The sequence below is a fragment of the Callionymus lyra genome, chromosome 12, assembly GCF_982586985.1.
Source record: "Callionymus lyra chromosome 12, fCalLyr1.hap1.1, whole genome shotgun sequence".
NCBI classification, from domain to species: Eukaryota; Metazoa; Chordata; class Actinopteri; order Syngnathiformes; family Callionymidae; genus Callionymus; species Callionymus lyra.
The window spans coordinates 16909021-16922145 of NC_141829.1; the positions used below are offsets into that span (position 1 = coordinate 16909021).

The 13125-nt window shown below is 37.5% G+C and overlaps 2 protein-coding genes across 3 annotated transcripts; both read right to left on the reverse strand.

Moving 5' to 3' along the window:
* Positions 1-694: 694 nt before the first annotated feature.
* LOC148068466 (uncharacterized) lies at positions 695-6020 on the reverse strand. The gene is made up of 2 exons (XM_087804694.1): positions 5838-6020; positions 695-4413 (listed from the first exon to the last, which is right to left on the reverse strand). The coding sequence occupies exons 1-2, from the start codon at positions 6013-6015 to the stop codon at positions 3134-3136; spliced, it is 1458 nt and encodes a 485-aa protein (XP_087660820.1). The 5' UTR covers positions 6016-6020; the 3' UTR covers positions 695-3133.
* A 390-nt stretch (positions 6021-6410) lies between these two features.
* ska3 (spindle and kinetochore associated complex subunit 3) lies at positions 6411-10667 on the reverse strand. Of its 2 annotated transcripts, none has more exons than XM_087804207.1 (10): positions 10472-10667; positions 10331-10392; positions 9175-9343; positions 8701-9097; positions 8573-8631; positions 7916-8202; positions 7393-7563; positions 7243-7289; positions 6930-7048; positions 6411-6743 (listed from the first exon to the last, which is right to left on the reverse strand). In XM_087804207.1, the coding sequence occupies exons 1-10, from the start codon at positions 10587-10589 to the stop codon at positions 6586-6588; spliced, it is 1587 nt and encodes a 528-aa protein (XP_087660333.1). In that variant the 5' UTR covers positions 10590-10667; the 3' UTR covers positions 6411-6585. The 2 variants fall into 2 exon arrangements, with proteins under 2 accessions (XP_087660333.1, XP_087660332.1); XM_087804206.1 differs by having other exon boundaries at positions 7393-7566.
* Between the last annotated feature and the right edge of the window lie 2458 nt (positions 10668-13125).

Below are 13125 nucleotides of genomic sequence, written 5' to 3' on the forward strand. Positions count from 1 at the left end.
TTTCCACCAGCAGGGCTGAATATGGTGCGTTCTTTTGTCTAAATCATTAAATAAATTCAAATTAAAATATCAGGTCTTTATTTATGTCTTATCGTTTAGACTATTGAAACAGTTTATTTTCGTTTGTCTAAACAAGAAAGAGCTGTCTCGTCTGCAGTTAAAACAAAACCTGCAGCGAGAATTCTGACCCGATCTTGTAGGAGAACTCACATTTCCCCTGATCCTTAAAACTCTTCAATGGCTGCCAGTTTCTTCCAAAGCTATTCATGGTAAGGCTCCTCTTTCCATCACTGATCTGATCCAGCCTTACACTCCAGCTCGGGCTCTGAGGTCTGTGGATCAGAATCTACTGATGGTTCCTCGCACGCAGTTCAGGGAGACATTTCTCAGAGAGAAATCCTTCCTAAGCTTTGGAACAATCTTCCTCTCCATATCTCCCTCTATGTTTGATGATCTACTGACTCCTTCAAGAAACATCTTAAGATATTCTTATTTGTGCAGGTTATTCCCTGATTTTCTGGGACTCCTGTGTTTGTGTTATGTAACTTGGACTTTTAAAGTATATATTTTAACTGTGTATTGTTTTTGATTGTTTAAGCTCTTTGTGACCCTGATCTAGAAAGGCTTTGTGTATATACCAAAGATAACAATTAAGGGGAGCATTCATTATTTATTACATTTCTTCACAGAGAAATACAAGAAAATAAAGGAGTAAAAAAGACAAACATATGCAGGATGAGACGACTACTTGCATTACATAAATTAAGGTGTAAAAAACTTTATCAGGAATGATGGACACATTTATTAACCAACACAGGGCAAAATAAAAGTGCTATATTTTAAAGTGAGCGTCGTAAAAACTCAACATTGAAACATTCTATAGAACCGCTACAGGATGTGTTTAGATGGAATGTGTACATTTCTGTGCCAAGTAAGTTTGGGAAGTGAATTTCAGAATAAAAGTCAAACTTTAAAGCAGTAAAACAATAGACGCCATTAGAAAAAACGATAGTGTGGATGAACCATGATGATTAAGTTTGAATCTGATGTGAAAAATGATGCTGGAGCTCAAGAGGTAGTTATAGAGATTCGGGATCTACAAGAATATTGTTCTGTTTTTATGGCTTAGCCCTTTTTTCTTTCATATGGCAGATAGAAAGCTTGAAGATAAATTAAACTTCAAAAGTTCTGGTTGCATTTCAACAACATTTACAGTAAACATTGATTATTTATTATTATTATTATTATTATTATTATCATGGGACGAGGACAAGATGATACATTTAGATTTGTAATTTGCTTGTATTTGGTCACATCTCCAGTTCAGAACCAGTACAAAAATTCACTTTATAAAATTATATTTTACTACAAACAAACAGAAATCCACTTGTGAGGCGGTGACCAAATGAGTCATTAAACAACAACAGATTTAGTGTTTCTAGACAACATTGGTGGACAAACATAAACAGCTGTCTGTGTTATATATACATTTTGTAAATACTTCTCCTTGACAGAGGTATGCACCGACCCAGTGCTTTATTTTCTGCTTCATCTTGTCTTTGTTAGCCCTCTATACTGTTAGCTATGGATCGTGATTGCAGGTTGGTTCTAACCATACATGATTAAAGTTTAACCAATCAGGTGTCCATCAATGTAACCACCTGACTGTCATCCAGACACCTGATTGGTTAAAACCTGTGGAGTTTGTCTTCCTGGGGGAAAAAACCCATTTGGACCTGATATAGAAAGACATTTATCGTGCCTTAAGAGAGACTTTTTAACACATTTAGATGTGTTTGAATATGTCCAGCTTCATACTGTCTTTGGTTTAAAGACCCAAAGGAAAACTATTAACTTAATAGAGTTCCAGGCCTAAATCCACCAAATGTTTACATCTATAGTAACAAGATAAATGAAAGTTCAACGTTTAATACGCATTAATTGTAGGAGAAAATTACATCTTGAATAGGAGATCTATAATAAATCTGCATCTTGGTAAGTTTTAAATAATATCAACAGAATTTTAAACTAAATCTATTAGTTAATTTTGTTGCAAAGGATGTTTAAAATGATTAAACTCAATGTTTTTAATTTAGATCCGTCAAACTTTAGAAGTAAACATGTTAATTAAATTCTATATTTCCTGTATTTATGATGCATAACGCTGTTGCAACGATGCAGGAGATGAAGACAGAACGTACGTTTGTTCACATGTGGGAATCATTCAGTCCTGGTTCTGGCCATGTTTGTGCATCAACACCAGCGGTTGTTGATAAGATTCTGAACGATGACTCACACGGAACACAGAAGTAAGGCTGCAGGACTGAACAACACTGTGCTCTCACAATAGACAAAAAAGCATATTTGAATTCCTGCAAATAGACTTTTGAGCATCACACAAATCATCAAGACTCACAGAAATCATCAAGACTCTTGCTGCGTCTCAAATCGCGTACTTCTCTTAGTATACTAGAAGTTAGTATGCATCAGGATAGTGTACATACTAACTAGTACGCAAATTCTCCACAGATAGTATGTCTCAAATCAAACACTGCTGCTACGCACTAACCGGAATTGAGGTGACAGCTTCTTCTTCTACTAATTCTATGTTTCAACCAGCTGTTTGAACGCTATCGCCACCTGCTGGCAGCACATTTTGCAACTTTGGAAAAAGGAAAAATATGAGAATCGAAATATTCGCGAGATATTTAAGCTGGTATCAGCACCAAAGATGTGTCATCCTTCTACTGCTGCTGAAAATGCACCTGTAAGTATATGAATATATATGCATTTATATATGACGTAACTTCCGTTTAAAACGTCACTAAGATGGCGGCCGTTTAGGGTGGTTAGTGTCCATCGAACCATGCTCAGTTTTGTGTGCTTTTTAGTACGCCAATTTAGTGTGCATGGCGCACTAAATTTCGCATACTAAGAATTGAGACGCACTTACGCCCTAAAAATACTAACTTTGAGTACGCTAGTATGCGATTTGAGACACAGCATCAGTCTAAGAGTTGCATAAATTCATCTCATCTTATCAAATGTTGTTCTGTATCGTCTTGAATACAAAAAACATATGAATAATGCCTTAAAGGGACTTCCATGCATCCCAGTAGCACCGAGCTGGACGTCACTCCAGCGGAGATGCCGAGATACACAGGTTGTTTAAGGCACATGCGACCTGGACGATCCTATCGAAGGTCGAGAGGCTGGAGGGTCTCTCCGAGGCTGAGGTGAAGGGACTCTCCACGGGCCCCGTGAGCATGGCGTATCTCCTCTTCACCATGAAGACCACCTTCTCCACGTGGGCCCAGACGTTCGGAGCGTCCTGGCGTTTCCCCGAACTCGGCTCGTCCGGACACTCGACGACCGTGAACGCGGCTCCGCGGGACGCCACGGACTCGGCTATGTCCAGGTCGCGGACCGCCAAGACCACGTCGCCGGGGAGGAGCTTGGAGATGAAGCCGCAGCTCTCCGCTAACATCTTGTCGCTGACGTTTCCCGGCACGCCTCTGGAAACGAACGTGACCACCCCCTGCGGAGCGACGCCGATGAGATACTTCATCGTGTTGGGGGGTCTTTGGGAGCTTTGTTCGGCCCTTTGGTCCTCCTCAATGGGATCCTCGAAAGGCACCGCGAAGCAGTCCACGATGACGGCGCAGTCCGGGTAGGTGTTCTTCAGAGCCGTGGGCAGGTTTTTACGGAGCTCCGCCCTGGAGGGCCAGAAGACCGCGGTGGGCACCAGGGTCGAAGACATGATGTTGACCATCCGATGGACCGTCTTGGGGATCACGCCGACCTTCACCCCGAAGCGATAAGCCAAGTCCTGGTTTCGGAGGTCCAGACGGAGGCGCATCAGTGTCAGCAGCAGCTGCTGGAACTTGGACAACTTCATGTTCTTGACGCCCTCCATGTGCGGAGCCAGGAGCCACATCACCGTCTCCAGGACGAAGAAGTTGGGCAAGCCGGTGTAGAACTTCACCTTCTCCGCGTCGCTTTTCAGGGAGTTCTCAGAGAGGGACATTTTGTCCATGGAGTCTCGAAGGGCCTGGTTTTCTTTCTTCAAGGCCCTCAGGATGTCGGAGAAAGGTAACGCTTGCTCAGGAATCTGTGCAAACTTCCCCCTCTCGTCGTCTCCCACCGACTCGCCGTCATCTTGGATTCCATCGACGCCGAAGAAGGAGGAGGTGCCGCCCTCGACGGGAACATCCTGAGTCACCTCGCACTGACTCACCGCCGCTGACCTGCCTTGACCCTGAAGGACTAATAAGGCGTTCGCTGCCTCCACACGCGCCTCTTGTTTGTCTGGTATTTCGGAGGCGGAGGGCTCCTTCATTTCTGGAGACGCCGGAGCAGCCGCGAACAATGAAGGGACATAATCCGGGGAACGAGGATTCTTCACCTGCTTTCCTGCAGGTGGAGAAACAACAATTTGAACTAAAACTCAAACATCATCTCAAGGATTTTAGCACTTGGTTTAGGTAACCAAACTAATATTACACCTTTGATTCCAAAGGCTAAAATATGTGTCGAATTTATTAAATATTTACAAAACAAAAGTGCAACAATAACTTAGGAAATACATTTTATGACAGACAAAGTAACAAGTTTAACAAACCAACCAACCAAACACTTAATATTATTACTTGATATTATTTTAAAAATGTCAATTGCAACTTTAACTTCAGAAAAACATTGTCTTAAAAATGTATTTTCCAATGGTCGTCAGGAACAGGAAATTCCAGTTTAGTTTTTATGCAATTAAATTCAGTTTTTTTTATGTTAAAAAAACAACTTTAAGATATTTTTATTGTTAATTTAATACAGTCATCATAAAAATAAAACCTAAAACTGGAGGTAAAATATGACATTATTAAACATGAGTGAACAACATACTCATGACTTGTTTAGTATTATAACATTGTAAAACACAACCATAACACACCATAATATACTGTTAATATATGAAGTAATAACTCTAAAATGATTACACTTTTTTCAAAAGGCTTAAATATTGAGTTTGATTAAAATAAATTTACTTTTTTTTTTTAATTAAATGAAAATACTAAATAAATGTATCAATAACTGGAATCCAATGTACATTTTACGACAGGAAATTATTTTTATTTAATTAATATTTATTACAATAAATAAAGTTACATAAACTACACACACTGAAGAGAAATAATCTGGGGAACGAAGATTCTTCATCCGCTTCCCTGCAGGTGGAAAAACTTTAACTTCAATTTTAACTTCAAAATAACTGAAAAAAATTATCTTCTATCGTTTGTCAGGAATGCTCTTATTATTAAAAAAAAATTTTTTATTTTATTTAAAAAATACTTTTAAGATACTTTGGTTGTTCATTTATCCACTCATCATAAACATAAAACCTAAAATCAACATCATCATGACTTGTCCTTGTAATATAACGTTGAAAAAAATAATAATTTAAACAATTCATAATATAATGTTTATGTATGAAAAGTCATCAATCTCAAATGGTTACACTTTTTGCTCAAAAGTATGGGTTTAGTATTATAAAACAAATGTAAATTTATTTTCGAATGACTTACCCGCTTACAAACTTAAATATTCAGAGAGAAAAAGTCATATTTATTAAAATAAATGAAGTCAAATAAGATACAAAAACTGAAGGGACATCATCTGGAACTTCAATTTCAAAACAATTGACTTTTTGACTTTGAACTCAAAAGTTGTTGTTTTTTTTAAAGCTACAATAAATTATTTTAATGACTATCTCGAGTTAAAAAGTGAAATATTTCCTTGCAGATCCTAACTTAAGTCAAAGTAAAAGTGTTAAAAACAAGCACCTGAGATGAAGTGAGTGCTACACAGTCTGCTGCCGTCGTTCGGTTCCCATCCGCGGCGGTTCACGGCAGCGATCCAGCGCCGCTTCCGCTCCGGGTCCCTGGGGAAGCGGTAGAAGGAGAGGCTGGTCCCGGGGGTCCTCCTGTTCCTGCAGCCGGCCACCACGCACGTATGGACCATAGTGTGGGGGGCCACACGGGCCAGCAGTTGCTAGTTTGACTCCCAAAATGGTTGACAAGAAAACGTGCAACATCACGCGTGTCTCGCATTCTGGGGCGTGACGTCACCGCGTTCAACGACGAGAACACAAAAATGAATGTTAAAAAGTGAACCGATTGAAAACTTCATTTAGTGCTATGAATATAATTTATAAATTAATAATTACTTGAATTTAAATTGTACATATACATTTCAATACGATATACCATTTCATTCAAAATTAATGAGTGGATTTTGTATTTTAAATCCTTCTTTTATTATCTATTAAATGAAGGTCTTTAGGTAAAATTAACTCAATTTAATTGAAAAATAATTAAACATTGGCGCTGTAAAACGAAAAGTTGTCATGTGACCTCCAGAAAAATTTAAGAAAAAGTAGCAGCAGTGGGACACATATTTAATATTTTGTCAGTTCAAATTAAATACATGTTTTTAATTATGTAACTCAACACATTTTTTTTTATCCAATTGAGTAATGTTTTATAATTCCAGATTAATTATATTTCCAAATACAAGAAAGATGGTGACAAATTAGATTTCCAGGTTCAGTCTGTACACAGCCGTGTTCTTGGCTCCTCCCACAAGCGTCAGCCTCTTGAGTTCACCGAGACACAGAAAATGGATCGGAGCTTTGGTTCCCACTTTACTGATCCTCGTCAGCTCCTCCATCAGGATCTCCGTTTTCTCTCCTGCAACCACAAGAATCAATAGATAGAAGTTCCAGGACCATCAGGTCTAAAAAGGGTGACATTTTCTCTGCATCAAAACCCATATTAACGGTTTGATTTACTTTTATCCTTAGTTTTGTTTTAGGAGTTTTAGTGTTGTTTTTTTTTCATTAAGATATACAAAGAAACATCATTTTGAAAACTGACCTTTGAACTGGTTGATGTTGTTGATCGTCTGGTTGAGATTGGACAGACTCATTTGCCTCAGGTAGCTCGGCAAGGTGAGAAACTCAGCTTCCGTCACCTGCTTCACAACCTTTGGAGCCCTAAAAATACAGTTGTAAAATGAGAGGTGGCTTTTATTCGTCTAAAATAAACTAAAATATATATTTCAATTCTAATCAACACTTGCCTGAATGATTCACGCAACATAAAAAAATATTATCTCTAGCTTCGGTCTGTAATCAACATAAAAACGTATCGAGTGTAACATTATGCACTTTAAATAGAAAATATTCACCTGATTTGACTTTTTTTTGGAACGTCAGACTGAGCCTTAGACAAAAGCTAGAAAAGAGAAGAAGGCAAAAACTTAATAAAGTCATCCATCAACTGCATTGTAAGGACGGTTTAATATCTATCATTTAAAGGGGCAACAACTTGCACTCACTTTAAAAATATCCTGAGTGCAGGAGCTCAGGTCTGGCATCTCAGGTGTGGAAGGTTCCGGACAGACTCTTTTGACTTGAGGCGAACTCAAATTAAACTCTTGGGTCGGTCCATCCATGTCCATAGAACCGACTAATTCTACTTCAAATGTTTTTGAAGCTTTTATTTTACTCTGCTGAAGGTTAAAGAAGAACAAGGAAGGTACACTTTAAACATACGCAAAATAAAGTTTTCTTTGCTAACAGCACCCTCTAGTGTCTAAATACGGTACTGGTGGATTTCTTTACTTTCTCCACAAAATAAAAAACGTTTGTCGGTGGCAGAAATAAGTTAAGTAATAGCAAAATAAGAATTGTGTATTTTCGAAACCAAATCCACATAAAATCCACTTTAAAAAATTGAAACTAACCAAAATCTGCAGAGAAAAGTGCAGAAAGAAGTTGTTAAAAATAGGTTTGGAAAGACTTGAATAATAAAAACATGTTACTTTTAATGCTTTAAACATAGACATGTTTGCTACTTACACTCAGTAAAGTGTTGCCCAGCTCAGACTCAAGTTTGGGCATCGCGGATATGGGATCATCGTCGCCGGATAACACGTTATACTCCCACTTGCACGGTGACCCGGCTCTGCCCACGGGGGTTTCTTGAAGGTCAAACCTGCAGGACATGTCGGGCTCCGGCTCGTCCGGGCAAGTCCTGATGGCCAGACGGTTCAGGAAGGGAGTTTTGAAAGCTGGGATCTCAGGTGAGGCAGGAAGGGTGTTCCCAGCCGTGCAGACCGCCGCTTGCTCCGGAGACCCTTCATTTACTGATAGATGAGATTTTTAAAAAAGGGCAGAAATAAAAGTGTAACATTATAAATTTCCTGTGTGTTCTTCTGGTGTGTAGCTTTGATAAACCATTTATTTTCAAGCCAGGAGGCAGAAATCTGTCTTGAAAAAAACCCAAATCCAATTGTATAATGCTATTCATGATCCTGGACATGGAAAATACATTTAGTATCTATAATTCAGTTGCTTTTTCCCCCGTTTAAATCACTTAACGATGTCCAACCAGATCCAAAAAGATAATTTCAGACATAAAGGTAGTTTTCAAATGAACACAATACGTTAAATAATCCAGCTAATTATCCTTAAAGATCTAATTCAGATGAATATATTGTCAGTGCCATGTTGTACCTTTCACTTGAACCGTTTGGCTGTTGTTCACTGGCGTTGTCGCAGAGTTTGGGGCTGATCTACAGAGAGAGAGACAAATAAAAATGTATTTCAAAGAATTTCATTCGATTAACCGTCCTCGACTCTACCTTTCCGACTTTTTGGCGTCCTTGCGAAACAGATCCATCGTGAAGTCGTTGTTCAAGAACATGGTCTGGTCAGTTATACCGAAGTCGACCATCTGCGGTGTGTGGAGTTCGTCGTCGTCCGTTTGCATTATGCATTTGGGATTCAAGGGCATGGCGGGTGGTTCGGGTGTTTTCAACGAAGGTTCAGGAATGTTCAACTCGGACATCCGAGGAGAGCCCGAGAACCATGTTGCCAACTTTCTCTTGAGTTGCAGCTCAGATAGGCCAAAGTCTGACATCTGGGGTGAGCGTAGTGGGTTCTGGGACACAATGTCAGGCACTTCCACGCCTGCTCCTTCAGGGATGTTCTCTCCTGAATCTGTGTCTTCTTCTTCTTCTTTCAATTCTGTAGACGATGCTAAAAGAAAGAATCAGGTCATCAGTTGTGATGCGCCTCAACATGTCTCAATACAACCTTTTTCAGTAACTACTCACTTTTTGCCTTTTTGGCGAGTGGAGCCTGGTAACCATATTTTTCCCAGTGAAGCTTGACTTTGGAAATATCTTCTGTGATGTGTTGCTCAACTATGTTGCAGCTCTTGATGAAAGCGCGTACTTCGCTTTCATGAGTGCTCTGGTCAGCAAGAGCATCATTAAGCTGCCCCTGTATAATAACAAAATAAGATTTTTTTTAAAATTACAAACATTTAAAAACAAAACAGTTGTTTGACTCGTTAATTTTAATGATAGATAACACAGAATATATATAGTGTAGGGGGTGCAGTCCTGCCATTTTTGTTTGTTTTTTTCTTAATAGAAATACAGTCCATCTTTTTGAATTGTAGAAAACAAAAAAGCAAAAAGAATAAACATGAAAATAAAAATGATGTTACAATTAAAAAGTTGCCCCCATAACAAAACAAAAACATACTAACAAACTAATTTGTTAAACATACTTTGTCATTTTACGCCAAGTTTCAGTTCCCACGTGTTATTAAAACTTGATGATGTGTGGATTTATTTTAAAGAAAAAACTATAAGTGAAAAGGCAGTGAAAATCAGTGTTGTTTTGCACTGGATATTTTTTTTATGCAAGAAAACAGCTTACAGGGAACATTGACCAATGCAAAAATTAACTTCAAGATGTTTACATGTGTGCAGTATATTTTTCTTTTTGATTAGAATTAATATGATAAAATTAGTATCGAAAGCAGTGTTCTTCAGGAACCAGTATTGATGGTAATTTTATATAAAACCAGCATATACATATATAATTATTTAAAAAGATAAAATACCCATAAGGTTTCAATTTGGAAGGATTTAATACCATTATAATTATAATTCAAAATCTCACCCAATGTTCCAATTGGTATGAAATATAATTTTTGTATAGACCCTACAGTAACAATAAGAAAAGAATAAAGGTGTTAACAAGAGTGCGGGAAGATTATAGGTATTATCAACAATGTGGGAAGAATAAAGGTTATATCTAAATGCTGATAGATAATATATTCTTTTAAGATACTCTTATGCATTAACCATGGCTGGTCACTCTCAACTTCCTCCATTATATTATATTACAAAACTGTTTTTATAATGTTTTTTGCTCAAAACAAAAACATGTCACTATATAAACTGAGTTTGTTTTTACCTTTAGGTTTTGTACGTCACAGTTGAACTCGTGAAAAGCTCTCATAGCTGTCGTCGATGAGTCTGAAATGGCAGAATGATATTTTATTTCCACAGAAACATGAATGTTGTAGTTAAAGCCAAACAAAAGCTTGTGTCTCACCTTCTTCTTCACTGTCGTTGTTTTGCTTCTCAAACACTCTTTGTAGTTTTGCTGTTTCCGTTTCCAGCGTCACCGCAACCTTCTTCAACTTACGAAAGAACTTTGCCGTCGTATCCATGATGAATTATGATTATTATAAATGTTCAAAAACAGAAAATAACGAAGTAAATATAATTTCTGTCTGACAGAAGTTCAAATGTGGCGCCTCGCTTCTTCTTCTTCGTTGTTGGCTACGGATGTTAAATACGTTTTTACTTGCGCCCTCCAAAGGCACATGTAGGTACTACACGCAGAAACTATACGTTACTTTTAAATAATTCATTATGAAAAGATTCCTCGTGAGGCAGTGAATATGTTACAAATTTGACAAATATTGCCCCAAAGATAGAATTAGACGCTATTAATCACAACAGTGATTTGATATGTATTACTTAGCTAACAAAATGTTAGTAGTAGTAGATTTGATTTCAAAAGTTAATTTAGAGTAATATTGAGACGTTTTAAAATTAATTGAAAACAGGAACATGCATATGTATAAATGAAAAATCCCACACTGAATGAAAGTAAATATAAACTGTATTTACGTCTCTATACTATATTATCATGCATTTTTATTGCCACTTTGGTAAACAATCATTATTTTTTTATTTGAATCGACACATACTTTTTTTGTTTTTGTTTTGAGGACAGTTGGTGTCTCCTGCTATACTATTACAATATTAAAGTAGACTCAAATAATGTCCGATAAGAATATTATCATGTATAGGAGAGCTGGCCAAGGTACTACCTGGGGGACACAAGTCAAAATAAAACTATAAAAATGACCAATTAAAACATTTTAAACAATTGTTACAATTTTATCACTAGTTCAACTCATCATACGTATATGAGCTGTTTTCTCCTCTTTTCTTCATTTTAATTATCCTTTTAATGGGTAATGTTTATTATATTTTTAGTAGTGCGTATATCATATCTTTTTCTTTTATTAAATGTATTCAATATTATATATTACACTTACTGAATATTGAATTGGAAAACAGATGACGTTTTTTTCAAGAATCTTTAAACAAATATTTAAAAAATCAAATTATGTACAATGACGTTAAGACTACAGATTTGAATTATTTTTTAATAGTTAGATTTTACCATCATAATACATTCTTTATTTTATATATATATATTATAAGGAGTGGACTATATAAGGAGTGGACTGTATAAGTTATTTATTTGCTTTCTTAGTTTAATTTTTATCTAGTCACTTTCATCAGTTTCAGTCAAAAATACAAAGGTTTATTAGTCAATTTACATTGCTACTCTTACTGGGTCAGAAACTCTTGGCTGGTTTTATGAGCTCAGTCATCCGGTAGAGACTCAAAGTACAGCCACTGATCTTAACATGTACTGTAACATCATAGAGTAGCCAGTTTTTTACCTTTTGAAGGATCTTCCAGGAACAGCCAAGGCAGGATTCGTCATATATGTTTAAAAATAAACCCTTCTTTCATAACATTAATGAATGAATCACAGAAAAAACAATACCTATTATAGTGTAGCACAAAAAGAGTTAATTGCTAATTTGTGTGTGACCTGTGCATCAGATTCAACATTCAAAACTAAGATTCATTTGAAAATCTGTTAAAATGTAAAAATCCCCAGGGAAGAGAAACAAACTGACATAAAAATAATCACCATTTGATTAAGACAAAAAAAAAATCCAGGAGCTGAAAATATTTCCCCCAGTCTTTAAAAATTATGAATAGATAATCTTCTGCCTGGAGACAATTTTTTAAGGGCTCAGCATTTTTCCTAAAGTTGCCAACTTCAGCACGCACCTGGTGGATCTAATGAAACCCAGAGCTCGTGCGATTACATGAGCGATGTCCTCCTGATGAGCCGGATCGCGAGCCACACGGGGTCTGTGGTGGGATGTCGTCCGTGGCCCCTCCACATGCATATTTATGATTCCTGTAGAACATCATGTGGTGAAGGAATAAAGACACAAATGTTATAATTTATTCATAAATAAGAGAAACGGGTTAAAAGAAATGGCCGCACGAGAAACGAGAAGACATTAAAACAAAGAAACGTATCTTTGATAGAAATGTGAGCTAAAACCCTTGGTCCAGTGAAGCTGCTGTGAAGGAGCAGATAAAGAATGACTGATATGATAAATGATCACGCTGACACTCTCGCACAGAAGATCCACGGGCTCCTTATCGTGATAACAAGGTCAAGTGAAGAAATGTGTCTATCCATGGTTTCCTCCTCTCATCTCCCGCCCATTGTTTTCCTTGATGTGTTCGTTTACTCCTGTCCCCCCCCAGGGTCATCGTTAGTTCTCTCGCTTCCCTCGCTGCCAAGAAGACCTCGATAATGAATGTGCCGCTTTCTTGTTGCGCCCCGCCACGACCTGGATAGCAACGGAACCTCACACTAACTGGAGTAAACTACAGCGAGCGCTTAAAAAACTGTTTTGAAGATCCACTTTGTATTAAAAAAAAAAAGCTACAAAACAATGAGATGAAAAGGTTATTGAACTAAAGCAGTAGGAGAGACTGAACGCTTCATTAACGCCTCAACATCTCTCTCAAGGTTGTTTTTTTTTTCCATCGGGGGATGAAATGTCAAACCTGCACGAGCCAAGAGACATGCTA

Coding starts and splice junctions, on each gene's coding strand:
- LOC148068466 (XM_087804694.1), bottom strand. CDS start 6,015: ATGGTCCATACGTGCGTGGTGGCCGGCTGCAGGAACAGGAGGACCCCC. Junction 4,414..5,837: donor TAGCACTCACTTCATCTCAG/GTGCTTGTTTTT, acceptor CTCCACCTGCAG/GAAAGCAGGTGAAGAATCCT.
- ska3 (XM_087804206.1), bottom strand. CDS start 10,589: ATGGATACGACGGCAAAGTTCTTTCGTAAGTTGAAGAAGGTTGCGGTG. Junction 9,344..10,330: donor GTGACGTACAAAACCTAAAG/GTAAAAACAAAC, acceptor GTTATTATACAG/GGGCAGCTTAATGATGCTCT. Junction 8,632..8,700: donor GACGCCAAAAAGTCGGAAAG/GTAGAGTCGAGG, acceptor CTCTCTCTGTAG/ATCAGCCCCAAACTCTGCGA.